A 27,851-nucleotide genomic window follows, 5' to 3' on the forward strand; every position below is an offset into this window, starting at 1 on the left:
TCCATCTTTAAGAAAGATATTTACATTTACATAGTATAAATTTTATATATAGGGATGACCAGTGGGTGATTTATACCATCTCCTGATTTTAAAAATCCTCTTGTGGAAATGTTCCAATCCTTATGAATCAGATCGAAGATCTTGGGATAAAGGAAATAAGAAACTCTTATTTGTGAGGCATCTATAAGTGCTAAACTCTGCATAAAACACTCACTTTTCCTTTATTTCTTTCATATTCTGTTGCCACAACAACTCTTCAAGGCAGGTCATTAACCTCATTTCACAAATGAGAAAAATGAAGCTCAGAGAAGTTCATCTGTGTTTGAACACACTCAGCTGGTAACACTGGGATTTGAGCTGAGGAACTTACAGCTCTGAGATCTCAAATGTTTCCTGTGAGACCACTGTAAAGATTGACAGTTATAATCTGTAGGACTTGGAGGGGCCTTCCATCCAAATAAGAAAGGCAACTAAAATGGAAAGAGAAAAAGGAAAAGGAACCATCACTTAAATTAATTTTGTAGTTATATACCATCTTGCTGGACTTCCCTGGTGGCTCAATGGTAAAGAATCCGTCTGCAATGCAGGAGGCTTGAGTTCATTCCCTGGATGGGGAAGATCCCCTGGAGGAGGGCATGGCAACCCACTCCAGTATTCTTGCCTGGAGAATCCCATGGACAGAGGAGCTTGGTGGGCTACAGTCGATAGTGTGGAAAAGACTCGGACACGACTGAAGTGACTGAGCACACATGGACACACCATCTTGTGGAGGCCCAATTATTTTCCTTATAGAATTTTTAAAAGCTGAGATGTGATTCAGATACTATAAAATTCACCCCCTGTAAGGTGTACAGTTGAGTGGTTTTGTATATTCCCAAGACTGAGCCACCATAATCACTGTCTAATTCCAGAACATTATATCAACCCCAGATGAAATTTTATGTCTATTAGCAATCATTTCTTAGAGTTTTGATGAAGCAAAAATCCTCAAAACCTTTCTTCTAAAAATCCAATTTTCTAAGTTTCTTTCCTTAAACAAAAATGGTTCCTAATTACCTATACAGCATGTAGCATAGAAGTTATAAAAATAATCTCACATAACAGGTGCTTGATGTTGCTGTTGCTGAATATATCTTTAAGTTGAAAAAGATTATTAATGGCAAAGTTTTCCCAAAGTGATCAATGTCAGAAAAGCACCCCCCCCCCATACACACACCACTATCATTACCACCGTTAATTGAGCACTCTTTGGCAGGCTCTATGTAGAGATATTTATTTTATTTGATTATTAATAGCCCCTCCATTGTGCAAATGAGAAAAAATGTAATTTGGAGAAGTGACATCACCTATTAAATGTCTGGGTTGAGAAATAAAGCCAGGTCCATTCTGATTTGAAAGTACAAGACCTGTCCACTTGTGCTTTCCACCAAGTGAGAGGAAATAGATCCAAAGAGAACATAGCTCTAAGATGAAAATAATCTTTGAATCTAAATGAAAAATTTACACAGGCCCAGATGCCAAAGAAGGTTATCTAGTGCTAGCTACTGGAAGCTTTATCCCAAAATTTACATATCCAAAGGATTGGGTACTTGCATAAAGCTATAGAAACCAGGTATTTCTGATCTTTCCATTTTTCATTATTTGATAATTAAACTGTCAAACCAGAAAGGGAAACAGTTGTGCAGTATCGAAGTATAAGACATTTCTGATGGGTACTACAGAAACCTGTTCTCCTAGGTCTTGGTCTATTGGTCTTCCAGGATGATTGTGCTAGGTTAGTCAATGAAATTGTTCCAAATGCTGCTTTTCTCCTGGTCTGAGTTTCTTTTCACTCCTATCAAGACCTCCTTTATTTTTCTCATGCTTGAAATCATTAGGTCGGTGTGTAATTTATTTTCAGGAAGGATCAAATGCATGACGTATGTTGTTTTTGTTTATAATTTCCACATAAGTTTATAATAAATTTGATTAAGGCCTTATCTGCAGATGAACTATAGTATATAGTTAACTCAGTCTTGAAAGTAACCTACAACACTGGGTGAAATATATATTCAATTCGGCAGCTAGTTATCGACCTTCCTTATGTATTGAGCAGAGACTGTGTATGAAGGAAGGTGATATTTCATGGTTAACAAACCTCCGAATTACCATTTCCTTTCCATTCTCTCTTGTACACTGGATTCTCAAATACTGACATCTTTGACATCTGAGTAATTAGAAAATAGTATCTTATTGTTGGTATATTTTGTAGTTCTATCTTTTTAATTGAAGTGTAGTTGATATATAGTTATATCAGTTTCAGATAAACAACAAAGTGATTCAATAGTTTTATAGATTATGTTTATTCCATTTAGGGCTTCCCAGGTGGTGCTAGTGGTAAAGAACCCACCTGTCAATGCAGGTTAGACGTTAACAGATGGGGGTTCGATCCCTGGGTCAGGAAGAACCCCTGGAGGAGGGCATGGCAACCCACTCCAGTATCCTAACCTGGAGAATCCCCTGGACAGAGGAGCCTGGCAGTTTGCAGTCCTTAGGGTCACACAGAATCGGACATGACTGAAGTGACTTAGTACATGTTTCATTAAAATTATAAAATATTGGCTCTATTTCTTGTGCTGTACTATATATCCTTGTTTATTTATTTTATACATAGTAGTTGTACCTCTTCATCCCCTACCTGTATCTTGCCCCTCTACCTTCCCTGTTCCTACTGGTAACCACTGGTTTGTTCTTTTTATTTAAGTCTATGTTTGCTTAGTAATCTTTATTCATTTGTTTCATTATTTTAAACATAAAAGTGATAATGTACAGTATTTATCTTTAATTACATCCCATTTGTGTCATTTGCCTTAGGAGCCAGGTCCAAAAAAGATTTTTGTCAAAGAGTGTTCTCTACCTATATTTTCTTCTAGGAATTTCATGGGTTTTGGTAGTCTTACATTTAGGTCTTTAATCCATTTTGATTTTCCTTTGTATACCAGTGTGAAAAAGTGTTATAATTTCATTCTTTTACATGCAGCTGCCCAGTTTTTGGGCTTCTCAGGTGGATCAGAGGGTAAAGCATCTGCCTACAATGCAGGAGACCTGGGTTCAATCCCTGGGTCGGGAAGATCCCCTGGAGAAGGAAATGGCAACCCACCAGTACTCTCGCCTGGAAAATCTCATGGACTGAGAAGCCTGGTGGGCTACAGTCCATGGGGTCGCTTCATGTGCATGTGTGCAAAGTCACTTCAGTCATTCTGACTCTTTGCAACCTTACGGACTGTAGTCCCCCAGGTTCCTCTGTCCATGGGATTCTCCAAGCAAGAATACTGGAGTGGGTTGCCATTTCTTCCCCCAGAGGATCTTCCCAACCTAGGGACTGACCCCCAGTCTCTTATGTCTCCTCCATTGGCAGGCAGGTTCTTTACCACTAGTACCACCTGTTTTCTTCTAGACTGTCCAATTTTTTAATATTGATGAACTTTTTTGTTTGAGCTTGTCTACGTCCTTTATCTCTCCTTCAATTCTGAAAGATAACCATGTTAAATAGAGTGTTCTAGATTGTAGGTTTTTCCCTTTCAGCACTTACATATATCATACCACTCGTTTCTGTCCTGCAAAGTTTCTATCAGGTGCAAAGTTTATCCCTTGTATGTGAGACGTTGTTTTCCTGCCTTTAGAATTTTCTCTTTAAGTTTTGTCATTTTAATTATGATAGCTCCCCATATGGGTCTGTTTGAGCTCTGTGCATTCTGTACCTGGGATATCTGTTTCTTCAGGTTTGGGAATTTTTCAGCCATAATATCATCAAATACATTTTTAACACTTTCTTCCTCTCTTCTCTTTCTGAGACTGCTATGATGCAAATGTTAATATCTTGATGTTATCCCAGAGGTCTCTTAAACTGTCTTCCCTTTTTTCTTTTGATTTTTTTTTTTTTTTTGCTCTTCTGATTAGGTGATTTCCATCATCCTATCTTCCAAATCACTTATGCATTCCTCAGTATCACCTTGTCTGCAGTTATTCCCTTCTATCATGTTTTTATTTATTAGTTCTCACTGGTTCCTTTTTATATTTTTTGCTTTCTTGTTAAACTTCTGTGTTCATTTGTTCTTTCCCCAAGTTCAATGAGTATATTTTTACTAAGGCTTTGTACTCTTTATCTCTGTTTTTATTAGTTGTTTTCTTTCCCCAGGGTTTTTTTTTTTTTTATTGTTCTTTTGTTTGAAATAAACTCCTCTGCTTTATAAGTCTGTGTAACTTCCTCTGTCTCTATGAAGTACTTACCTATTCCTGTCTTGAAGGGGTGTTCTTGTGTGGGAGCATCCCTCTGCAGGCTGTGTGTGCTGTGACTTTTGTGGCAGAGCTGGATGAGGAGTGAGCATGGATCACATCTTCCCCTGGGGTGTGATGCAGTTATCATTTTGCTGGGAGGTGGGACTGGAGATGGAGGGACAGAAGCCAGAACTGGTTGTGAGTTGGGTTCCTCCTATTCTCAGTGGCTGCCACCATCCAGTAGTGGGTGAAGGAAGGTTCTGAGGTGCTGGAGCAGAAGCCTTGAGGGTTAGGTTTGAGCTGGTTCTCTTTTCTCTGGGTGTGCACTTCCCCCTCTCCTGGCAACAACACCTTTACCCCAGAGGGGAGCTTTGCTGGAGCTGGAAGGGCCTGATTGGGTGCCTGGTGTGGGCTAGGGCAGGCACTGGCATGGTCCTGGCACAGCAGTCAGAGTTCGAGAGCTTCTAATCACTGCCGCCAAGAACACCAGCAAAGGCTGCCCTCACCCTGTTCAGATGAAGTGCTGGGCCCAGCTGGCCCTGTCCCTCTCATATGTGCAGTCTCCTTGGCAAGGCAGCAAGCCGTTGCCCTACCCAGGAGCTGCTCCAGATCTAAAGGCACCAGGACACACACTGGGGCAATCGCGGGACACTGGCCAGAGCCCTGAGCAGTTTCAATCTGTTCCTCCCCCCTTTCCTAGGAATAAACAAGTATGTGCATGCTCTTCACAAATGAACTCTAGCTCTTCAATTAGCCCCACTGGTTTTCAAACCAGCTAAGGAGACTCATCTTTCTGGAGTCAGGTCGTAGGGCTGGAGTGCCCAGAATGTGGTTAGAACCTCTCACCTCAGGGAGACCTCTGAGTCTGTGATATGCCTCTCCTCTACTGTGTCCCCTCCAAGGGGCATGGGTCCCAAGTTGCTAGTTTCTCTTCCCTTCCTACCCAACTCCCTGTATATCTCCCTTATAGTCTTGATTGTAGGAGTTTTTTCGCTAGTCTCCAGTGTGTTTTCAGTGAGAACTGCTCCTTGTGTAGGTGTATTTTTGATATGTTCATGGGAGGAGATGAGCTCAGTGTGCTCTCACTCCATTATTTTGATCTCTTCCCCTGTAGTTCTTTATTATGAGTGACTCTTACGACTTTTCACATGTTTAAAAAGTGCATTATATCTCTTACATTGCTCATATCTTTCAGTTCTTTATAGGTTATTGTTTTCTAATTTACTGTACAGCTGAAAATATTTTCCCCAATGGAAAGTTCACAGTAACAGTCTCTATGTTATCTCATTTCATCAAAATTAATAGACATTTTATTTGGTATTTTATTTCATCAATATTTAATAAATAAATTACTTATTACATGTTCTAAGATATAAAATAATTAAAGAGAGACATACTTAAATGTTTAGGTAAAGGTGCCCATAATCTCTTAGGGAATATATACATTTGCAGGCAGAATAAGATAAATTCTGTGGTAGAGGGACTATAGTGTGTTAGGAGCTCAAAGGAAATTGTGATTGATTTGAAGAACAGGGGACGATACATCAGAGAAAATTTTCCAGAGAGAGCACTGTGGCATTTGTCCTCAGTCAGAAAGAATCTGTGGGATTTTTAGGATCAGAGAAGTGTTCAGGTGTTAGGACTGAGGACATCTATTTGGAAATGTGATCCTATTTTGGTAATGAGTTTTGATAAATAAGCAAACATTACTTCCTTGAAATTCATAAGTATTAATGTTTTCTTTCTCTATTTTGGTCCTACTATAGTGGGTGCATCTGTATTTGTAAATTACATGTCTTCTTACTACATCGATCCCTTTATCATTATCTAATACCCTTCTTTGACTTTTATTACAGTCTTTGTTCTAAAGTCTATTTTGTCTGATATGGACAAACTTTGCATGGAATACCTTTTCCACCCCTTTACTTTTGATTTGTGTGTGTCCTTACTTTAATAGTGAGTCTCTCTAGAACAACAGACAGATAGGTCTTGATTATCCATTCAGCCACTCATTGTCTTTTGATTGATGAATAAACCCATTTACAAAGTAATTATTGATAAAAATTAACTACTTCCATGAAATTAAAAGACGCTTACTCCTTGGAAGGAAAGTTATGACCAATCTAAATAGCATATTAAAAAGCAGAGACATTACTTTGCCAACAAAAGTCCGTCTAGTCAAGGCTATGGTTTTTCCAGTGGTCATGTATGGATGTGAGAGTTGGACTGTGAAGAAGGCTGAGCGCCGAAGAATTGATGCCTTTGAACTGTGGTGTTGGAGAAGACTCTTGAGAGTCCCATGGACTGCAAAGAGATCCAACCGGTCCATTCTGAAGGAGATCAGTCCTGGGTATTCTTTGGAAGGACTGATGCTAAAATTGAAACTCCAGTACTTTGGCCACCTCATGCGAAGAGTTGACTCATTGGAAAAGACTCTGATGATGGGAGGGACTGGGGGCAGGAGGAGAAGGGGACGACAGAGGATGAGATGGCTGGATGTCCACCAACTCGAGGGACGTGAGTCTGAGTGAACTCCGGGAGTTGGTGATGGACAGGGAGGCCTGGCGTGCTGGAATTCATGGGGTCTCAGAGTCGGACACGACTGAGCAACTGAACTGAACTGACTGCCATTTTGTTAATTGTTTTCTAGCTGTTTTGTAGTTACTCTGTGCTCCTTTCTTCTTTATTTCTTTCCTTGTGTTTTGGTGGTTTTCTTTAGTGTTATTTTGAGATTTCGTTCGCATATTCTTTTGTGTATTTACTGTAAGTTTTTTCCTTGTTGTTACTGTTAGGCTCACATGTAATATCGTTTTAAAATAACTGTTTTAATTTGGTAGCAACTGAAATTTGAATACATTTCAAAGCTTTATTGGAGAAGGAAATGACAACCCACTCCAGTATTCTTGCCTGGAGAATCCCATGGACAGAGGAGCCTGGTGGCTCTCAAAGTGCTGGAGTTCTGTGCAGCAAAGCTTTGTATATTAATTCTTTGCCCTCACTCCCAATTTATACTATTGATGACACATTTTTACATCTTGTTATTTTATGTAAACCTTAACTAATTATTATATTTTAAATTTTACTACTTTTGCCTTTTAACCTTCATGCTTGCTTTATACATCATTGATCCACTACCATTATTTACTTTTTCCTGTGAGGTTTTTACTTTCCTGTTTTCTTATTAATAATTACTGTAATTTCTTTTTAGATTAAAGAAGTCTTTTTATCATTTCTTGTAAGGCTAGTTTAGTGGTAATGAACTCCTTTATCTTTTGCCTATCTGGGAAACTCTAAATTGTTCTTTCAACTCTGAATATTAACCTTTTTGGGTAGAGCATTCTTGATTTGATGTTTTTTCCTTTCAGCACTTTTCAGTAACACCACTTCCCTCTGCCTATAAAGTTTCTGCAGAAAAATCTTCCGATAGCCTTATGGTGCTTCCCATGTACATAACAAATTTTTCTCTTTCTGCTTTTAGGATTCTCTCTTTATTCTTAACTTTTACTATTTTAATTATAACATGTCTTTGGTACATGTCTCTTTGGCTTCATCTTAATGGAACTCTCTGGGCTTCCTGGACCTAGATTTCTGTTTCCTTGCCCAGATTTAAGAAACTTTTCAGTCACTACATCTTCAAATTTTTTCTAGGCCTTTTATCTCTCTTCTCCTTCTGGGACCCTATAATGTGAACATCATCCTGCTTGATGATGTCACAAACATCCCTGAAGATATCTTTACATTTTTAAATTCTTTTTTATTCTGCTCTGTCTAGATGGGTTCTACTGTTATATTCTAGCATGCTTATTTGTCCTTCTACCTCATCCAATCAGCTGTTGTGTATTTTTCTGTTCAATTGTCACTTCACTTTGGTACTTTCTTATGTTTTGTTGATGTTCTCATGGAGTTTATCCAGTTTTCTTTTGAGTTTGGTGGGCATTTTGTGACCATTACTTTGAACTCTATCAGGTAGCCTGCTTATCTTCATGTAATTCTTTTGGTAAAGTTTTGTCTTCTTTCAATACAACAGGAACATATTCCACTTTCTCTGCCTTTTTCCTACTTCTCTCTGCTTGTTTCCATATATCAGGGAAATCAGCTACCTCTTACATTCTTGAAGGTATGGCCTTATAGGAGATGTCCTGTGGGGCTCAGAAGCGCAATCCTTCCTGGTCACCAGGCCAGATTCTCAAGGGGGTGTTTCCTACGTGAGAAGCATCAGCCTTCCTGTTTTGGCAGGGCCATAGCTGCTGCTGCAGTGTGCTGGTGGGAGGGACTGGCCCCCCTCACACAAGCTTCTGAAGGGAAATTTGGTAGTAGCTAACAAAACTACCTGCATACTTGGTGTTTGACTCGGCATTCTCATTTCTCGAATCTATTTTGAAGATATACCTCTAGTAATATGAAAATGCTACACGTTATTTATTGTAGTACTGTTTGTAATTGAAAAATATTGAAAATAACCTAAGTGCCACAAAATAGCGCAGTGGATGCCCTTTTGTGCAAAAGAAACCTATGGAACATATATCAGAAATTAAAGAGATCAGTTACCTATAAGGGGTTGTTGGAAAAGGAGTGGAAAGAAGGGGAAATGGGAAATGGGGATAGGACAGAAGGGATGAGAGTGTAAAACTTATTGGAGTATGCTTTTTTGTAGCTTTGACTCTTAGAACCATAGCAAAACATAGCAGGTTTTACATACTCAAATAATAAAGTAATTAAATATAATTAGTTTTATTAATAATTAAAATCAACCAATATTGAAGATAAGAGAAAACGAATGAATCTAACTGGATTCCAAATTAATAACTAAACTACACTGAAGAGAATGGAGAAGAAAAATCTATCAAAAGCCAAATCAAAAATAATATTTTGACCATAAAAGATTAAAGACAAACAAATGTGCATACATACTGTACTGTAGTAGTAAATCTGTTACTCTGGTTAGGAATTATGTAACTACTTTAAGTGTATATGAGGGTTGAATCAATAAGTGAATATACTGTAAATAATACAATTTTTTTACTATTGGGAAAAGAAGTTACAAGTAAGGAAAGGGCAAAGACTAAAATGAAACTCGTGATGATGGACTGCAATCATACATATTAGTCATCTATATTACACTTATTATTTATGGATATCTATCTATTATACATTTCCATATAGATACATCTACACATAGATATTTCTACATATAGATGTCTCTAAAGGGGGACGTATATACAGAAATAGAAATGCTGTATGTGTATGTATGGGTTTGTTTATATGCATATATTTCCTAGCTTTCTCCATTGAGAGAATCTAGGATCAATGACACCCCTGTAAAAATGGGCACACTTAGCACCCAGAGTTTGGTTCATAAATATTATTTTCCAATAAAAAGAATTAGACTAATTGGAGTCTAATTCCAATAAAAGAAGATAAAAGATAAACTTGGAATATCTTGTGATGCAAGAAAATTAGGGAACTTCTAGTAAACAGATACCAGAGCCAACCAGAAGTATCTCCTAAAGGCTAAAGCTGAAACAATTTGTCACAAAATAAATAATGGTAATATTGGATTATAAAATGAGTATTAGCCTCTCAGTTGTGTCCAACTCTTTGTGATCTCATAGACTGTGGCAGACTAGGCTCCTCTGTCCATGGAATTCTCCAGGGAAGAATACTGGAGTGGCTTACAATTCCTTTCTCCAGGGGATCTTTCCAACCCAGGGATCGAACCCTGGTCTTTTACATTGCAGGTAGATTCTTTACTGTCTGAGCCACCAGGGAAGCCCATTAGATTATAACCTATAAATAAATATTCCTCAGATCACACTGTAATAAATAAATAATTGAATAAATAAGTAAGAGGGAGAGAATGGACAGCTCTTGCAGAAGAATTTCCATTACAATAAAAAGAATCTTGAAAATATAAAGCCACTATTAGGAAAACAGCTCAGTAATAGTTACTACAAGTAAGACCCACCGATGGATGCTAACATCAGTGGATGTTTAAGTTTAAGGAGAAACAAGATATTAGCACAGCTTAAGAGTTTCTTCCTTAAGCTATTTATCAACTGTAAATGAAGATAAAATACAACTTGACAGAATAGAAACCTAGCAGTCACTATCTTAACCTAGTGATTAATGTTAATATCACTAGTTGACATCATATAGCCCTTAATGGGGAGAAGGCAATGGCACCCCACTCCAGTACTCTTGCCTGGAAAATCCCATGGATGGAGGAGTCTGGAAGGCTGTGGTCTATGGGGTTGCACAGAGTCAGACACTACAGAAGTGACTTAGCAACAGCAGCAGCCCTTAATAGGGCTTCTCTGGTGGCTCTGTTGGTAAAAAATCCACCAGCAATGCAAGAGACACGGGTTTGATCCCTGGGTTGGGAAGATCCAATGGAGAAGGAAATGACAACCCACTCTAGTATTCTTGTCTGGAGAAATTCATAGACAAAACAGCCTGGCAGGTTACAGTCCATGGGGTCACAAAGAGTCGGACATGACTTAGTGACTCAACTACCAACCACTACCACAGCTCTTGATAATGATGTACTGAAAAGGATACAACATCACTACATCACTTCTGTAGCATTCTTGCTGAAAATCAGTAAAGGCAGACTAATCATTTAGATAGCATTCAGTTCAGTTCAGTTCAGTCGCTCAGTCGTGTCCAACTCTTTGCGACCCCATGAATCACAGCACGCCAGGCCTCCCTGTCCATCACCAACTCCCGGAGTTCACTCAAACTCAGGTCCATCGAGTTGGTGATGCCATCCAGCCATCTCATCCTCTGTCGTCCCCTTCTCCTCCTGCCCCCAACCCCTCCCAGCATCAGAGTCTTTTCCAATGAGTCAACTCTTTGCATGAGGTGGCCAAAGTACTGGTTTCAGCTTCAGCATCATTCCTTCCAATGAACACCTAGGACTGATCTCCTTTAGAATGGACTGGTTGGATCTCCGTGCAGTCCAAGGGACTCTCAAGAGTCTTCTCCAATACCACAGTTCAAAAGCATCAATTCTTCGGTGCTCAGCTTTCTTCACAGTCCAACTCTCACATCCATACATGACCAGTGGAAAAACCATAGCCTTGACTAAACAGACCTTTGTTGGCAAAGTAATGTCTCTGCTTTTCAATATGCTATCTAGGTTGGTCATAACTTTCCTTCCAAGGAGTAAGCGTCTTTTAATTTCATGGCTGCAGTCACCATCTGCAGTGATTTTGGAGCCCCAAAAGATAAAGTCTGACACTGTTTCCACTGTTTCCCCATCTATTTGCCATGAAGTGATGGGACCAGATGCCATGATCTTCGTTTTCTGAATGTTGAGCTTTAAGCCAACTTTTTCACTCTCCTCTTTCACTTTCATCAAGAGGCTTTTGAGTTCCTCTTCACTTTCTGCCATAAGGGTGGTGTCATCTGCATATCTGAGGTTATTGATATTTCTCCCGGCAATCTTGATTCCAGCTTGTGGTTCTTCCAGCCCAGTGTTTCTCATGATGTACTCTGCATATAAGTTAAGTAAGCAGGGTGACAATATAGAGCCTTGACGTACTCCTTTTCCTATTTGGAATCACATGAACTCAAATTGAAACACATTCCACAAAACATTTGATCAATATTTATCAGAAGTTTCAAAGTACTGAAAACAAGGAGAGACTGAGGGACTCCGAAGATTGAAGGAGACTAAGGATACACAATGAAGTACAAGGTGGAATCTAACTGGATCCTGAAACAGAAAAAGGGCATTAGGGTAAAAAAATGGTGTAAGTTCAATAACGCTAGTAGTAAATTTGATAGCATGGTACTAGTATACATTTTCTGGTTTTGGTAAGTGTACACTGATTATATGAGTTGTTAATACTAAGAGAAGCTGGGTAAAGAGTATGCATGAACTCTATTATTTTGCAACTTTTCTGTAAGTCTCTGTTTCAAAATAGAAAATTTAGAGGGAAAGAATAAATAGAAGAACAACAAATAAAAAGGAACAAAAGGAAGAAGATAACAAAAAACTCATGCATTTGCTTTTTTGAAAACAAAAGTTATTTTAACTTAATTGGGCCATATATGTCATTAAAAAATAAGTGTGGTGCCAATGACTGTTTTTGTCACATCTAATAAGATTGATTTTGTTGCTATCTTTGTTTAGGCTGGTGTAACAAAAGTACCATAGATTAGGTGGCTTAAACAACAAGTATTTATTTCTCACAGTTCTAGAGGTTAAGAAGTCTAACATCAAGGCACTGGCAGATCCAGTGGCAGTGAGGGCTTGCTTCCTGGCTAACAGATAGCCATCTTCTGTGTCTTCACATAGTGAAAGGGGAGAGAAAGTTCTCTGGGATCTCTTTCAAAAGGGCACTAACTCCATTCACGAGGGTTAAGCTTCCCAAAGACCCCACTTTCCAATACCTTAGGGGAGAGAATCTAACATATGAATTCTAGGGAGATACAAAGATCCAGTCTCTGACAGTTGCCTTGCCTATCAAAACTAGATTTGAGAGTATTTTTAAAGACATGAGATGTAGACCAAGTTTTTACCCTGGCAGTCAGTGGTCTAGACATATATCATAGAACAAAGATACTACATTAGCTATCAGACTGGTTTTCATGCTTCAGTTTATGGTTTGGTTTGGCTTTTTTGTTAAATATAGTTGCTTTCCTTTTAATAGACATTTTGCCACTAAATATACTCATTAAAAGTTTTTCAGGCCTGGCAATATTCTTAGTATGCTATTACTGATTCAATGAAGACTTCCAAACAGATAAATACACTGATTAATTAAACAGCTGATGCCAAGAGTCAACAGATTCCAATGTTTAATAGGAACAGAAATATTTTAGATAAATTACCACTTAAAAATCTCATATCTTCCTCACACAATTATTAACTTTTACAAACTGTGAGTAAATAACTCTATAAAATGAAAAATTTAGATACTAAGAATTTAAATAAGTTCACTTATAATTATATACCAGATTTCCCAATCCCTCTCAGAAAGTGATTAAAGATTTCATTTTGAAATCACACCAATGAGTCACTTACTAGAGTTGGTCCAAGGTCAATAAGGAAACAGAATATCTAACTTAAAAAATTTTAATTAGAGACAGATACTATAATTTAAAATTTGGTTATTACATGTCTTTAAGTTAAAATTAAAAGTATAATTGCTAGCAAAAAATTTGACTTTTGCTTATGGAATAATGGGTTTCCCTGGTGGCTCAGAGGTTAAAGTGTCTGCTTCCAATACGGGAGACCCGGGTTCGATCCCTGGGTTGGGAAGATCCCCTGGAGAAGGAAATTATAACCCACTCCAGTATTCTTGCCTGGAGAATCCCATCGAAGGAGAAGCCTGTTAGGCTACAGTCCACAGGGTCGCAAAGAGTCAGACACGATTGAGCGACTTCACTTCACTTCACTTTATGGAATAATAACACAGAAAGTAGAAAATTTCCAAGTTTTGGTTAGACTAAAATGTGCCTCTTTCCTGGCTACTGCTATTTGCTTGTTTTGTCTTGCTTTTGGATGTTATGGTATATGTAAAAATGCAGTCTTCTTAAGATCTGCCCAATATACTTTAGGAAGACTGCATCGACATGCCTGACTGTGGACTGTGAAACTGGATGTCACCTTAGCAGCTGTTTTAACAAGCATGTACATGAAAATCTGATAAGGGCGAAAGTCTTTATTTTTTTGTAAAGCTAAGTCTAAGTAATACAATTCCATTGATCAATTCTCTTTTATACCTACTTTGGTCAAATATCCATGTTATATAGTAAGAAAATATTTTGCATTGAAATGTTATATGCTTTCTTTGGTTTAATCTGAACTCTTTTGAGAGTTCAATAACTCACACACAAAAAATCTATAAGTGTGATTCCCCAGTTCTTTTTTTTTTTAACTACTATGATGATCTGCTCTCTTTGTGATAAGTATACCTGGCCATAAGAATCACTGTGACAGTCACTGAAACAAGACAGCTGACCATCTGAATGTTAACTGTGACAGATTTGGCTTTCCTGCCCTGTTTTCTAAGAGTTTATAGTTCTGTTGAGGAGACAAAAGATTCACACATAAAGCTTTTCTATAATCAAGTAAAAGAGCCACTATGTTAGACGATCAAGAAGCACCTAGAACCCAGGGGAGTTGACAAGAGCACTCCATCTTTCGAAGATAATTAGAATCATCAAAGCTCTTTCACGTTTCATCTCATTGAATCCTTGCAACAGCCTTGCCAGGTAGGCAGAGAGGTTTATTGTGAACACGAAAATTGATGCTCCAGAGGTCATGGGTGTTTTAAATCAGACAGTGATTTGCTTGCTTTCCTCAAGTTCCAATTCTTTTGCTACGTTTCAAGGAATAGCTTTTCTCTCCTAAAGTATAAAATAGCTCTGGGCACTGGGTTCCAGACCAGAAGAGCTCTACCGGAAAGCTCTCTGCCTCTGCTGCAGCAGGAAGAACTATTTTTAGATGTTTTCCTTTTGCTAATTATCTCTCCCTCCATGGGGAATTTCTATGGGTAAAATCCCCAGATGAGCCAAGTTTCTCACTAATCTCCGCAGAGATTGGAACGACAAGGGCCATGGCCCAGATTGCCCTGAGGCTCATTACCTCTCCAGCTTTAGCAAGTTCTTCCAGGACTGTGGAGCCCACAGAACTGGGGTGATTGCACTCAACAAGGGGACAAAGGGGTGACTGGAAGGTGTGTGTGTGCTCAGTCAGTCATGTCCAACTCTTTATGACCACATGGACCATAGCCTGCCAGGCTCCTCTGTCCATGAGATTCTCCATGCAAGAATACTGGAGTGGGTTCCATGTCCTCCTCCAGGGGATCTTCCCAACCCAGGGATAGAACCCAGGTCTCCCGTATTGCAGACGGATTCTTTACCTCTGAGTCACCAGAAGCCCATGAATACTAGAGTGGGTAGTCTATGCCTTCTCCAAGGATCTTCCTGACCCAGGAATCAAACCAGGATCTCCGGCATTGCAGGTGGATTCCTTACCAGTTGAGCTACCAGGTAAGGTGAAAAAAAGTGAAAAGTGAAAGTTGCTCAATCGTGTCCAACTCTTTGAGACCCCATGGACTATAGAGTCCATGGAATTCTCCAGGCCAGAATACTGGAGTGGGTAGCCGTTCCCTTCTCCAGGGGATCTTTCCAATGCAAGGATAGAACTCAGGTCTCCCACATTGCAGGTGGATTTTTTACCAGCTGAGTTACCAGGGAAGCCCCATGGGAAGGTAGGCCTCCACATATCTGTTTGAGTCTTGGAACCACCCCAAATGACCTTGCCTGGAGCTCAATTCTGAAAGAGAATGTGGAGCCAGTGGTGGCTGAGGGCTCAAAAGACCCTCCTGATCTTCTGGCTTTCTTCCATCACCTTTGAGAGGAAAGAGGAAGAGACTTAACTTTTCTAGGCAACTACAACCTTAAGCTTCAATCTCCAGGGAACCCCACAGGAACTGTGAAGGATCAGCCTAGAGAAGAGAAAGAGGAAAGGGGTGATGAAAACACTTTTCACTCTCTTGCTGGGAAGAGCTAACCAGCTAGTGCAAGGTAGCCTGGAGGCAATGGGTAGAAAGAAAGTCAAATAAGTTTTTGGCTCAATGTCAGGGTAAATCTTAGAATAGGTTTTGTGCAGTGAACTACCTGGGGAGCTGGTGAGTCTATTACCTGAACTGTGCAAGCAGAGATGTAGACACTGGAATGGATGCTGGCATTCATGGGAAAGTGAGAGTGATGGAAAACCCTACAGGTTGGAAGCTATGTAATAATACTTGCTAACACTATTACAGTAGTTATTTTGTATTGAGTTTTTTTTTAATATTCAATAAAGGTACAAGATGTAGATGCTATTGTATTATTAACTCTTTTAGAGATATGGAAACTGAGGCACAAAGAAGTTAAGAGATTTGTTCAAGGTCACACAGTTAATAGGAATTTTCACTTCAGCTGCTTGTTGCCAGTGTCTGTGCTTTTAACCACTTGCTGTATTGCTGTATCTTCTAAGGTCCCTTCTTACTTTGACATTCCAGATAGGATGGACTCTAGTAGCAACACCAGCATTCCTGGTGCCTCACTAATCGGACTTCCAAAAGAGCATTGATAGCCTCTGAGAAGGGAGGGAGGCCCGGAGGGAGGGAGGAAGGAAGGAAGAAAGGAAAAGGAAGGAGGGGAGGGAGAAGAAACAGAAAGAAAAGAAAAGGGAAAGTTAAAGGAGTTGCTGCTGGGGGGAAAAGAAATCGAGACCTTTAGAACCAAGGAAGCTCACTGGTCATCTTTGGGGCCAACTGGCAGAGACAGAGCCTGACAGAATATTGCGTCAAAGTAAAACATTGCTATTGTTTTCAGATTTCCCGCCTCACCTGCCTTTCCTTACAGCGTTCAGGAAGGCCTCTGTACCCTGGCCTTCCCTTCTAGCCCCCCTTACTCCATCTGCACCCGCCTTCCCATGGCACCTGTGCTCAGCTTTTCCAGGAGATTGGGAAACCCGGGGACCAACAAGCAGCTGCCAATTCTCTATTCTGCACCGTCTTCCCCGCCCGGTTTTACCGAGGGGAAAAGTGACGCCCAGGGTGGTATGGGACTTACCCAAGGTCACAGAACATCGGTCAGACGCCCACGCCTAGGCACCCCTTCTCTCCGCGCGCCCGAACCCTAGAGCTTTCTTCATTCCACATCCCCGCCTCCCCACCCCCACACCCCTGTTCCCTGGAGTCGCTTCTGACGCTCGGCAGCCTCCTGGGTCCAGCCCTTCCTGCGGGCGCTTCCCTTCCGCCGGATTCCCACGCCGGAGTCGCCCTCAGCCCGCGCGCAGCCCGCGGGAGCGCTGTCTTCCGGCCCTGGGAGCCCCTCTCCGCTCCGCGCCGCGCCGCCCCGGACGGCGGGGGCACCCAGGGAGGCGGACGCCCAGGACTCACCGCCCGACGCGAATAGGAGCTGACAGGGTGCCAGGGCCCTTGGGGATCCCGCCCTCGTCCCTCCCGGCGCTCGCACCTGGAAGGGGGCACCAACCCACGGTGACGTCCTCCGCTCAGCCGGTGCGCTCCTGCCCGCAGGCCCGCCGCCTCCTTGGGGGAAGTCCCAAAGTGTCACGGCCGAGCCCGCTGGGGTGTGGCCGCGCCTCCCGCTCCCCCGGAGGCTGCCCCCAGCCGGGAGGCGCTTCCTCCTCCCAGCCTTGCCCCTGCCCCGCACCCGCCGCGCTCCAGCCCCAACCCCGGCTCCGGCCGGGCCGACGTGCGAACCGCTGTGCGCCCGGGACGCGCGCACCATGGATTTGGGACCCGGCTTCCCCAGGCAGGCCGCCTTTTGGTTGGACAATTAGCGGAGGTGGGCGGGGAGTTGACCAACCCCACACACGCGCTTCTCCATGAAGATTCTTGAGCTTTCTTTGAAGAAAGGAGTGCATATGCTGCAGTGTCTCTGTGGAAGGAGCCTGAGGTCCAGCAGCAGCCTAAGTGGTGAGAAAATGTTCTTTCCTTAGCCCCAATCCTGCAGATGCCCAGCCCTCTTCCTTCCTTCTGGTCCCCTCTCCGCTACCTACTCTGCTCCTTTAATCAGCGCTGTAAATGATGGAAGGAAGGCGTTTCCTTACTGGGGTGAGATCATGGCCCCGTCGCCAGTTCTGTCTTTGAATTTTTTTTTTTTTTCCCCTCCTCTTAAATCCCTGAAGTCATCCTTGTTGTATAGAACGCTTTGGCTGTCGCCCAGCGCCTGAGCTGGAACCCGCGGGTCTCTTTCTGAGGGGTGCTTCCAGTGACCTGCTTTCGCACTTCCTCGCGGCTCTCTCCTTGTGACTTGCGAGGGCGGCGTGCGACTTGGAGTTGCTCAAAGTCTCCTCTTGAGAAGTTGCCGATGCTTTCGACAGGAGAGGGGACTTTTAAACAGGTGGCTGGCGAGGCAGGTTATCTTTTATTGTTCTTTTTTTGTCTGGAAAGTAGACAGACTGCCATCGTCAGAGAGAGTACGTTTTGCCCTGGAGATCAAGCAATCTTTGAACTGATGGTGAAACAAAAGAGCCCCAATTAGGTCTGGGTTTAGCCAACTAGGTCCCTCAGGAAAAGCTCAGGAAGAGAAAGGAAGAAAATCAGACCCTTTTAATGACCTGCGATATTGAAAAAACGATTAAAATTTTTAATGAAAGAAATAAAAAAAAAACAACCTACAACCAAGTGTGATTCTTTTCTGCTGAAGCCTTCAGATGAAGTGAGCTGTTTACCACACTTTCAATTGTCCATCTCTCTCTTTTTTATGATGTAAGTTCTTTTTAAAGTGGTTGTCTAGTAGTCTTGCAAATGTTAACCCAAGTTTTGTGTCTTTTGATTTTCTGTTTACAAAATGGGGGCGGGATGTGAGGAGAGAGAAAAGGTGCTCCTAATTATGTCTAAACACGTGCCTCTGTAAAATAATTTTTGATCCATTAATTCCAAGTAACTTTAATGTTCAAAAATTTAACGATTTTATAATAGGTTTCAGGTTTAAAACTTCATATGTTATTCTGGGGGATCTGATTCATTTGGTTAAGTACCTATTTTCAGTCTGTACTGAAGCTATGAAGATTATACTTGGAAAGATTAGAATATATATAGGTTTCATTTATCCTTTCTAAAACTTTGACTTGCTGCTTCCTCACCACTGTAAATGAAAAATAAAACTTCTAAAAGAATTAATTAAATACTTTAACTATATGTGAAGTATGAGAACATACACTTTTGAAATGAAATCAGCAGAGAGATCTCAATATCTTGACTTTTATTCAGTTCAGAAGATGATTTAGACATCTTTTGCCACCATATTTATAAGTGCTGAAAAATATCAAATCGCTATATTCTAAATGAATATGCTTGATGTTGAAGTTTTATGTTTTGAATACATATTTCAGGAAGCCAACAGAGATGTATGTTAATATTATTTCAGTTTTCTTTATCTACATGAAGTAAAACATGAACAGACTATAACTTGGGTATTTATTTCCTAGATGTGAAAATTTTTAAGGTATGTATGATGTATGATAAAGACTTCTTATAAAAATAGATAACATGTTCATTTACATACAGAATCGGTCTTTCAAATGGTAACAGATCCAAACAGAGGTGATAATATGTGTGATGGAGAAGCATAGGTTGTTGCAAAATCATGAGACTTAGAGTCAGAAGACTCAGTTATAAAGCAGTTTCAATAAAATTACTGAGGATTTTTCAAAGTCAGTATTTTCATCTGAAAAAAGTAGGAATAATGATAGCTCTAGCCTGCTTCCTATTTCTTACCGAATCCTAGATTTAACATGTGAACGTATGAAAACTGTTGCACTTTATATATGCATTGTGATTTAGTGGGGTGTTTGGTTATTTAGGGAACTGTCATTCTAGAGGAATTTTTGTAAAAGGGTATAGTCACAAGTAAAGATGAAGGTCCCTTTTATACCCTTTTCCCCAGACGGAGGTAATGTACAGAATTGCTAAGTGATTGTTTCTGGATACTATATTGCTTTTGTTTGAATTGTGGCTTTTATTAATTTATAATCTTGGATAACTTACATGAGCTTGCAGAAATGTAAATTACTTTGATAATAGTACTTACCTCATAGGTTGTGGTAAAGATTAAATGAATTAATAACAGCTAAAGATTTATTGGGAGAAGGCAATGGCACCCCACTCCAGTACTCTTGCCTGGAAAAATCCCATGGACAGAGGAGCCTGGTAGGCTGCAGTCCATGGGGTTGCTAAGAGTCAGTTGGAGACGACTAAGCGACTTCACTTTCACTTTTCACTTTCATGCATTGGAGGAGGAAATGCAATGCAGTGCAGGAGACCAGGGTTTGATCCCTGGGTTGGGAAGATCTCCTGGAGAAGGGAACAGCTACCCACTCCAGTGTTCTGACCCGGAGAATCCCATGGACAGAGAAGCCTGGCGGCCTGCAGTTCATGGGGTCACAAAGAGTGGGACATGACTGAGCAACTAACAGTTTCACACTTTCAAAGATTTATTGAGTTCTTACTAGATGCCAGGCATTGTGCTAAGATCTTTGAGTCTACCATGTATAACATGTTCAGTATATTTTAGATATTATTATTGTGTTCCATTTTAAAGTGATTTCTTTCATGTGACTTTTACTGTTAGTATGAGCAATTCTGCATGATATGTTATGCCCAGTTTGTGAATGCAAATTGAAGTCAAGACATCAGATACATTTTCATGGAGCAAATTTATATAAATAGAGCTGGAGTGCACAATTTTAATTTTTTAAACTTACCGAAAGAGAAATACAGTAATACTTTGAGCCATGTTAACATAGAGTAAAAGGTTTTATGCAAGCTACTTCTGCCCCATCATTTTACAGTTGAGGGATTAAGGGCCACAGGAAAAAAGTAACATAATTTGTTATAAGAGGTTAAAAGATTCTCCTGATAGATTGTTGAACTTTTGAAATTATAAATATTTTAATATTCTATTTACGTTTTATTTGATAAGTAGGATTAAGAAAATACAAAATAATTATTACTAATTCTTGAGCTTCTTAGTATAATAAAAACATTTTATTACTCGTCTTTCTTCTGCAATATCAAATATTATTACATTGTCTAATTTATCCATTATATTAGTTTATAAATCCTACTTCTGTAGAATGGAGATAGCATAAAATGTCAAATAGAAGACAGTCTTGGACAAGATTAAATAGATTGTTTAAGGCTATTTCCAGTCAGTTATGATTCTTTTTTTCCATTTCTCAAAATAAAAATTATTTGTTTTTGTTTTCATGGGAGTCTATATGTTAAAAGACAGGTAATACATTTAAAATTTTAAACAATTCTGCTCAGAGTATATGGCATTTTTATTAACCTGGTAAAATACTATATTTTCAGCTTAAAGGGTGAGTAAAGCAGATTCACTTTTCTGTAGAGATGGGACTTTTACAAAGAAATGGAAGCTCAGAGATTAAAACAAGAGCTTTAATGCCTACTCCTGTTTCTCTCAAGATCTACTTGAGAGGAAAGCAGAAGAATTCTATCAAAGAGGGGTGTTAAGGTTACAGCTTTATCATCACTTCACCAGGAAAGACCATTCCGATGCCTCAAAAGGAGACCCTGAGAAAGCTCCAGTGGGCATCAGCCTGACAGGGGATAGCAGCACTTTGGCAGTTGGTCCCTGTGGTAGTAGTAACGTGTGTGCGTGTGGGTGTGCATGCACGCACACCTAGCCAGGGGTAGCGATGTGCTTGTCTTATTACTAGCCAGGGGTAGCGATGTGCTTGTCTTATTACCCCAGGCAATTCTGGAAAGTCAAATCTTAGTCTTTTCTCCTTCTGTGTATAGTCATCACTTCTCTGCGATAATCGGTCAATTAGCGCTACCTCAGCCTGATAGCATGCTGCTGCTGCTGCTGCTGCTGCTGAGTCGTGTCAGTCGTGTCCGACTCTGTGCGACCCCATAGACGGCAGCTCACCAGGCTCCCCTGTCCCTGGGATTCTCCAGGCAAGAACACTGGAGTGGGTTGCCATTTCCTTCTCCAATGCATGAAAGTGAAAAGTGAAAGTGAAGTCGCTCAGTCGTGTCCGCTCTTAGTGACCCCATGGACTGCAGCCTACCAGGCTCCTCCATCCATGGGATTTTCCAGGCAAGAGTACTGGAGTGGGGTGCCATTGCCTTCTCTGGCCTGATAGCATAAAGGATTATCAAATGTCTAGAGATTGAACTGTCCACCCACATCAAGTGGCCTTGATGGAGGATTGAAATACTAGGCAAAAATACTTATCCATCCTAATAAAAACACACAACCAAAACCCAGGCAGACCCTTCCTTTCAAGTATAGTGCTGACATCTAAATTGAGACTGCTCTTTTAGAGTCAGGTTGCATCAGGGAGTACGTATCTAAGGGGTACAGGCTTTAGCTCCTGTACAGGACAGTCAGCTGATCCAAGAAAGAATGTTCCATGGCAAAGTGGCTGTTGCTTTTGGTTCACTTCCCAGGAAGGGATCCTCTACAAAGATGACATTATGCAGCTGTTTTCAGCTCCACTATACCTTTACTTTCTGTTGTTCAGTCACTCAGTCATGTCTGACTCTTTGCTACCCCATGGACTTCAGCATGCCAGCCTTCCCTGTCTTTCACCATCTCCCAAAGTCTGCTCAAACTCATGTCTATTGAGTTGGTGATGTCATCCAACCATCTCATCCTCTGTTGCCCACTTCTCCTGCCCTCAATCTTTCCCAGCATCAAGGTCTTTTCCAGTGAGTCAACTCTTCCCATCAGATAGCCAAAGTATTAGAGCTTCAGCTTCAGTATCAGTCCTTCCAATGAATATTCAGGGTTGATTTCCTTTAGGATTGACTGGTTTGATCTCTTGTTGTCCATGGGGCTCTCAAGAGTCTTCTCTATCACCACAGTTTGAAAGCATCAGTTCTTTGGCACTCAGCCTTCTTTATGGTCCATCTCTCACATTGACTCTCACATGACTATTGGAAAAACCATAGCTTTGACTACATGGACTTTTGTCATAGAATCTTTATTTGAGAAGGTTTTTATGTTGTAAGTCTAAAATTCTTCACTGTTTCAATACTGCTCCAATGGGTAAAATGAATGTGAAACATAAAATATACAAAATGATCATTGTTTTTTATGGCTTTCATTTTCAAAGGGATTTTTGTTTTTACATGACATTTTCAGTGTTAAATTCAAAAAGTTAGTGCTTATTCTTAGTTCATTTGTCTTGCATTACTTTAAAAAAGCAATTTGCTAAGTGCCTATGTAGTTGGCATTACCACTGTTTATCCGGTATTTTGGGTTCTTCTCTTGGGCACATTGCAGGATGCATGGCATTATCACCTTCCCCTGAACTTAGGTGTGGCCATATGACTTGCATTGGCTAGGGAAACACGCGCAGAAGTGACACACCTCCCTTCCATGTGGAAGCTTTAATAACCAGAGCACAATTCTCTCTACTTCTGACCTTCTGATGATGTTCAAGGTAGTGGTTGTTCCATCAGTCTGTGTCCCTGAGTGTCTGTAGTAACAGGACTTTGTGACCCTTGGTGGGCATTTAGCACATTAGAGAAGTTAAAAACTTCTCTTTGTAAATAACTTAGATTTTTAAGGTCATTTGTTATCTGGTCTATCCTGATGGGTAGTAAGGCAGTAGAGTTTAACATAATAAAATTTAATGGAGGATTATTGGGCTCAGTTTAAGATTCTTTCTAGTCAATCACTTTAATTTCTCTATGATACCGTCTGTAGTATATAATGAATCGATGTATTGGTTTCCTTTCATAATCTTTGAATAATTAGTTTAGCGTACCAAAGTATGGGGGTTTGTCATCATCCAGTAAATTAGTGTGGAGAAATGGCAACCCACTCCAGTACTCTTGCCTGGAGAATCCCAGGGACAGCGGAGCCTGGTGGGCTGCCGTCTATGGGGTCGCACAGCATCCGACACTACCAAAGTGACTTAGCAGCAGCAGCAGCAGTAAGTTAGTGAGTAGACTAGTGAGTACATTACTTCTTAAATGATATTCATCTTCCCTTCCCAAAATGCAGTGAAGCTCCATTGATATTTGAGATTATTCTTTCAAAGTGGTACTTTATTTGCAAGGTGCTTAAGGACTCAGGTGCTCCTTTGTACTTACTCTGCTGTATGGAAACTATAATACCTATTAATGCCCCTGAGTTCCTGGAAATGAACTAGCTGCATTACTTGAAAACCAGTGCTAACATGGCAGCTCTCATCTCTGCTGCAGTTTTTCCAGACAAAGGAAAATGCAAATAAAATTGTTTTTCTCTCAGCTTATAAACTAAGAGCTGTGTGCATGTGAAGAAAACCAGGGCAGTACTTTATGGTGAAGGGATTGGGCTGAATGCTCCATCTGGGTCATGGAGCAGCAGTCCATTTGCCTGCCTCTTGGGCTAAGTAAAGCAAAAGAGTGGAGTGAAGTCAGACTTTTGGAAGCCTAGGATGTATGTGTCATGCCAAATAGCCCTCCACAGCTGGCACCCCTCCCTTCTTCCTGTCTTTATCCATCTTCGGATAGAAAGTTAAAGAAACATGTCTCTGACTTTAGGGGTTTCCATTTTTTTTTTTTATTTAGCAAACATTCTTTGAGGACTAATTGCTGCTAGGCTCTGTGGTCGGCACAAGGACAAGCAAGAGCTGCCATATTAGGCAGTATATGATACATGCCCAAAGTGGAGTACCTGGGAGCATCAGTTTATTATAGTTTAACAGTCTCTTACCTGATCCCAAGGAAGTAATAATTAATTCTTCCTGGGTTTTGTGTTTATCTCCCAGAGCTTGTTAAAGCATTTAAGAGTTCAAAAGATATTGCTGGGTGGGATAGATGGGGGCTCTTATGGAGAGGAATAGTATCTCTGTATATTTTATTGGAAGAGTGTGTTTGAATAAAAATAAGAAGCAGTTATGAAAAAGCATTTTTTTTTTTTACAAAGAATTAGCCTACAACTCAATTCAAGCCTACTCATCACTGCTCATATTCAGATGTCCTGCCTAGTTATCTGTGTTATGCCTCTTCTTTGTCCCTCCCTCAACCCAAGTCCATTTGTTCACACCCAGATGTAACACTTCAGTTTCTAAGAAAGGTGCAAGTTTTATTCTCTGGTATCAGGGTTAGAAAGAGACATTCTGGGAATACTTATAGGTCTGCTGTCTTAATTTCCCTGGAATATCTTGAAACAATGAAGCTTTCCTTTGTACAGTTCAGTCTATGAAATTGCTACCTTTACACTATGTTATTTTCATTGTACAATGTTATGAATGCCATGTCCGAATATTATTTCTAATTCCACTAAGTGTTGCAGGGTATTTATATTTCCTAGGGTGAATATCAGAAAGATACTGTGAATCTGCAAAGACAAGTCTCTCTTGCTGAAATGATCTTTCTTGTTTATACATAAGCTTCTAGTACCATCCTACCCCCTCTCATTACTGTTTATAGAAACGATAGCATTGCAGTTGGTGTCACTGATTGCCCACGTTGCTGCTTCAATGAAGCCAGCTGGGATTCGATTGCATGGTCTTTAAATAAAACTTAGTGGCACAAAATGAATCTCTTTTTTGAGGGGAGAGGGGTAGTTGCTAGCTGGATCATTCTCTAAAGCACTAATTATTTGCTTAACTTGGAGGAACTTGAGAACCAGTGAATCGCTGTGTTGGCTCAGTATCTGACCTTGGCATTGAGGAACATGTGGGTAGACAACATTGATAAAGTCTTTATGAAGCCATTCTCAAAACGAGAGTGATGAACCACTTATCCCCTGCCCATCTTAGCACTCCGTGAGTAACTCAGACTGGAGGTAGTGAATGTGTCTTTGATTCCAACTATCCAGTCTGGAGCCAGGTTAATATCTGGGAATTCCAAGCAGTAATGTTTTGTACCAACCTGGTGCAAGGGGATGGCCTGGAAATTGTGAAAAACAATGCGAAAGGTTGGTGGTATAGTTTCTTAAACTGCTGTGGTATGAAAAATGAATATCAATCACTAGTTCTGGCCTTTGGCTTCCAGACACCAATACAGTTTAGGCAGAAGGGCATTTTTCTTCATAGTTATATAATACAGATTAGAGAACCAAGCTTTATCCAGGTGAAGATTTATATGTCTATGTAAATTTATTTTCTCCTGAAAAAATTTGAATTTATAAATGTATCTCTATTTAAAATATCTGTGCACTTATGCAAGTGTGTGTGTGTGTGTGTGTGTGTGCGTGTGTGTGTGTCTGCATTCAAAATTGTTAATGGCAGTTACCTTTAGGGAGTTTGATGGCAGATACTTGCTTTTTGCTTTACATATTTCTATATTATTTGAATTTTAATGGAAATATGTTCCTTTTATAATTAAAAACTATATAGTGATACATGTTTTAGATTATGCAGTTTTCTTCTCCTAGCAGGAAACTGAAAATGTAAAGTCTCTGTAGAATAAGAAAGTCACTTACACAACCATAACCTTGATATAACCCCTTCCCTTCTTGGTGTGTAAGTTTTAAAACCACAAGTTATCACACACAAGTTATATGCCTTGCTTGTTTCTTTTCGCATGAACTTAAACAGTTATTCTAAATATGGAAAGACACACTCATATCTAAATATTTGGAAAATATTGTTTTCTAAGAGGAATTACAAGCAGCTGTTAATAGCAAGTAGTGAAGCAGTTAATAGTAGGAGAGAGATACTTTTGGGATGGTGGGAAAGGAGAATTCTTTTGAACTTTGTGCATTTCTGCATTGTTTCTAATTATTTGTGTGCTCAGTTGAGTCTGACTCTTTGTGACCCCATGGACTGTACCTTGCCTGGATCCTCTGTCCATGGGATTCTCCAGGCAAGAAAACTGGAATGGGTTGCCATTTCCTTCCCCACATCTCCTGTGTCTCCTGCATTGGCAGGCAGATTCTTTACCACTGCACCACCTGGTTCCCAACATTTACCTGTAAAGTCAGGTCTGGGTCCTGAGCTACTTGTGCCTACCTGGCAGCTCAGAATGTGTCCAACCTGTGAGCAGGTAGATCCCACAACAGGCTAAGCTTCACTGGCCCCATTTTTTTCTCCCCAGTCTCAGCAATCAGATAAGCTTTCCTCTTCCTTGGAATGGAGTGAGAAGGGTAGACGGAAGGGCATAGACTCTCTTCCCATTTGTTGGAGAAGGCCAAAAAACCTTTTGTGGACCAAAAGTGAATGTGAAAAGTGGGAGCAAAAATTTACTCTCATAGCATGTAACTTTCAAAGACAGAACTATTTTGAAGGGTGTTGATATGTCCCTATATCCTTAAGTAACTTACACTTTTAACAGCCATATAGTATTTTCCTGGCCCTGTGTGATAGTTCCCGGTGTCTCATATGTCTCAAAATGGTGCGTAACGATAGTTCTGCTTTTATAGGGTTGGTCTGAAGATTAAATGCATTAGTATCTGTAGGGTTCTTAACCTGTGAAATCCTGGATACTCAGCATTTAGTATTTCCTGTTCTTCTTTGTCTTGCCTTTTGTCCCTCCTGGTATTATAAAATACCAAATGCATGCTGTTAGTCTGTGATTTATCCTGTCTTAGTCTCTTAATTTAAGGTTAAAAAAAAATGTGTGCCATACTCAATCTTAGAATATATCTAAAATTTTGATCTATATGTATAATTTTCTTTATTATTCAAGATAGGCCTTTATTCTGGTAAAAAGCAATAGGAATCTGTATCTAGCCAATTTCACTTGCAAAGATTCGTCTGTTTTCTTAAAACTAATAATTATCGTAATATGAACAGCATTAAGGAAAATTCTGGGTTTTATTTCATCCATAGAAACAAATATAAAGTGATATTGCAGAGTAATTTGGCTCTAACAGGTAATTTGGATGATATTCTTTAAGTGACTTTTGATAACTGAATTTTTGGAATTAAACATAGTAACACTTATTCTTAATAGTTTAAGTTGCTCAAGTTTTAACTCTATTGTGTTGGTAGATTATTTAGAAGATCAAACAGGAAGCAACTGAAAGTCACATTATGTTTTAATACTATAGAATCAGTGTAACTGAAAAAAATTCCTGACCTCCTCAGCATTAAGTAAATTCATTTTAATTTATTTTCAAGTCCTGGAAGCTAGGTTCATTCAGTGAATTGT

At 40.1% G+C, this 27,851-nt stretch overlaps 1 protein-coding gene across 4 annotated transcripts in view; it reads left to right on the forward strand.

Annotated features, from left to right (window-relative positions):
- FGF12 (fibroblast growth factor 12) overlaps positions 1-27,851 on the forward strand; it is a 650,917-nt gene that overhangs the window by 226,386 nt on the left and 396,680 nt on the right. Inside the window, exon 1 of one of the 4 annotated variants that reach the window (XM_055568691.1) lies at positions 17,301-17,702. The exons of the other annotated variants lie outside the window; for them this stretch is intronic. Within the exon in view, the coding sequence (XP_055424666.1) occupies positions 17,612-17,702 (91 nt within the window). The 5' untranslated portion in view covers positions 17,301-17,611. Of the gene's footprint in view, positions 1-17,300; positions 17,703-27,851 lie in introns of those variants that run through there. 4 annotated transcript variants of the gene reach the window in all.

The sequence above is a fragment of the Bubalus kerabau genome, chromosome 2 (genome assembly GCF_029407905.1).
Source record: "Bubalus kerabau isolate K-KA32 ecotype Philippines breed swamp buffalo chromosome 2, PCC_UOA_SB_1v2, whole genome shotgun sequence".
Classification (NCBI taxonomy): Eukaryota; Metazoa; Chordata; class Mammalia; order Artiodactyla; family Bovidae; genus Bubalus; species Bubalus kerabau.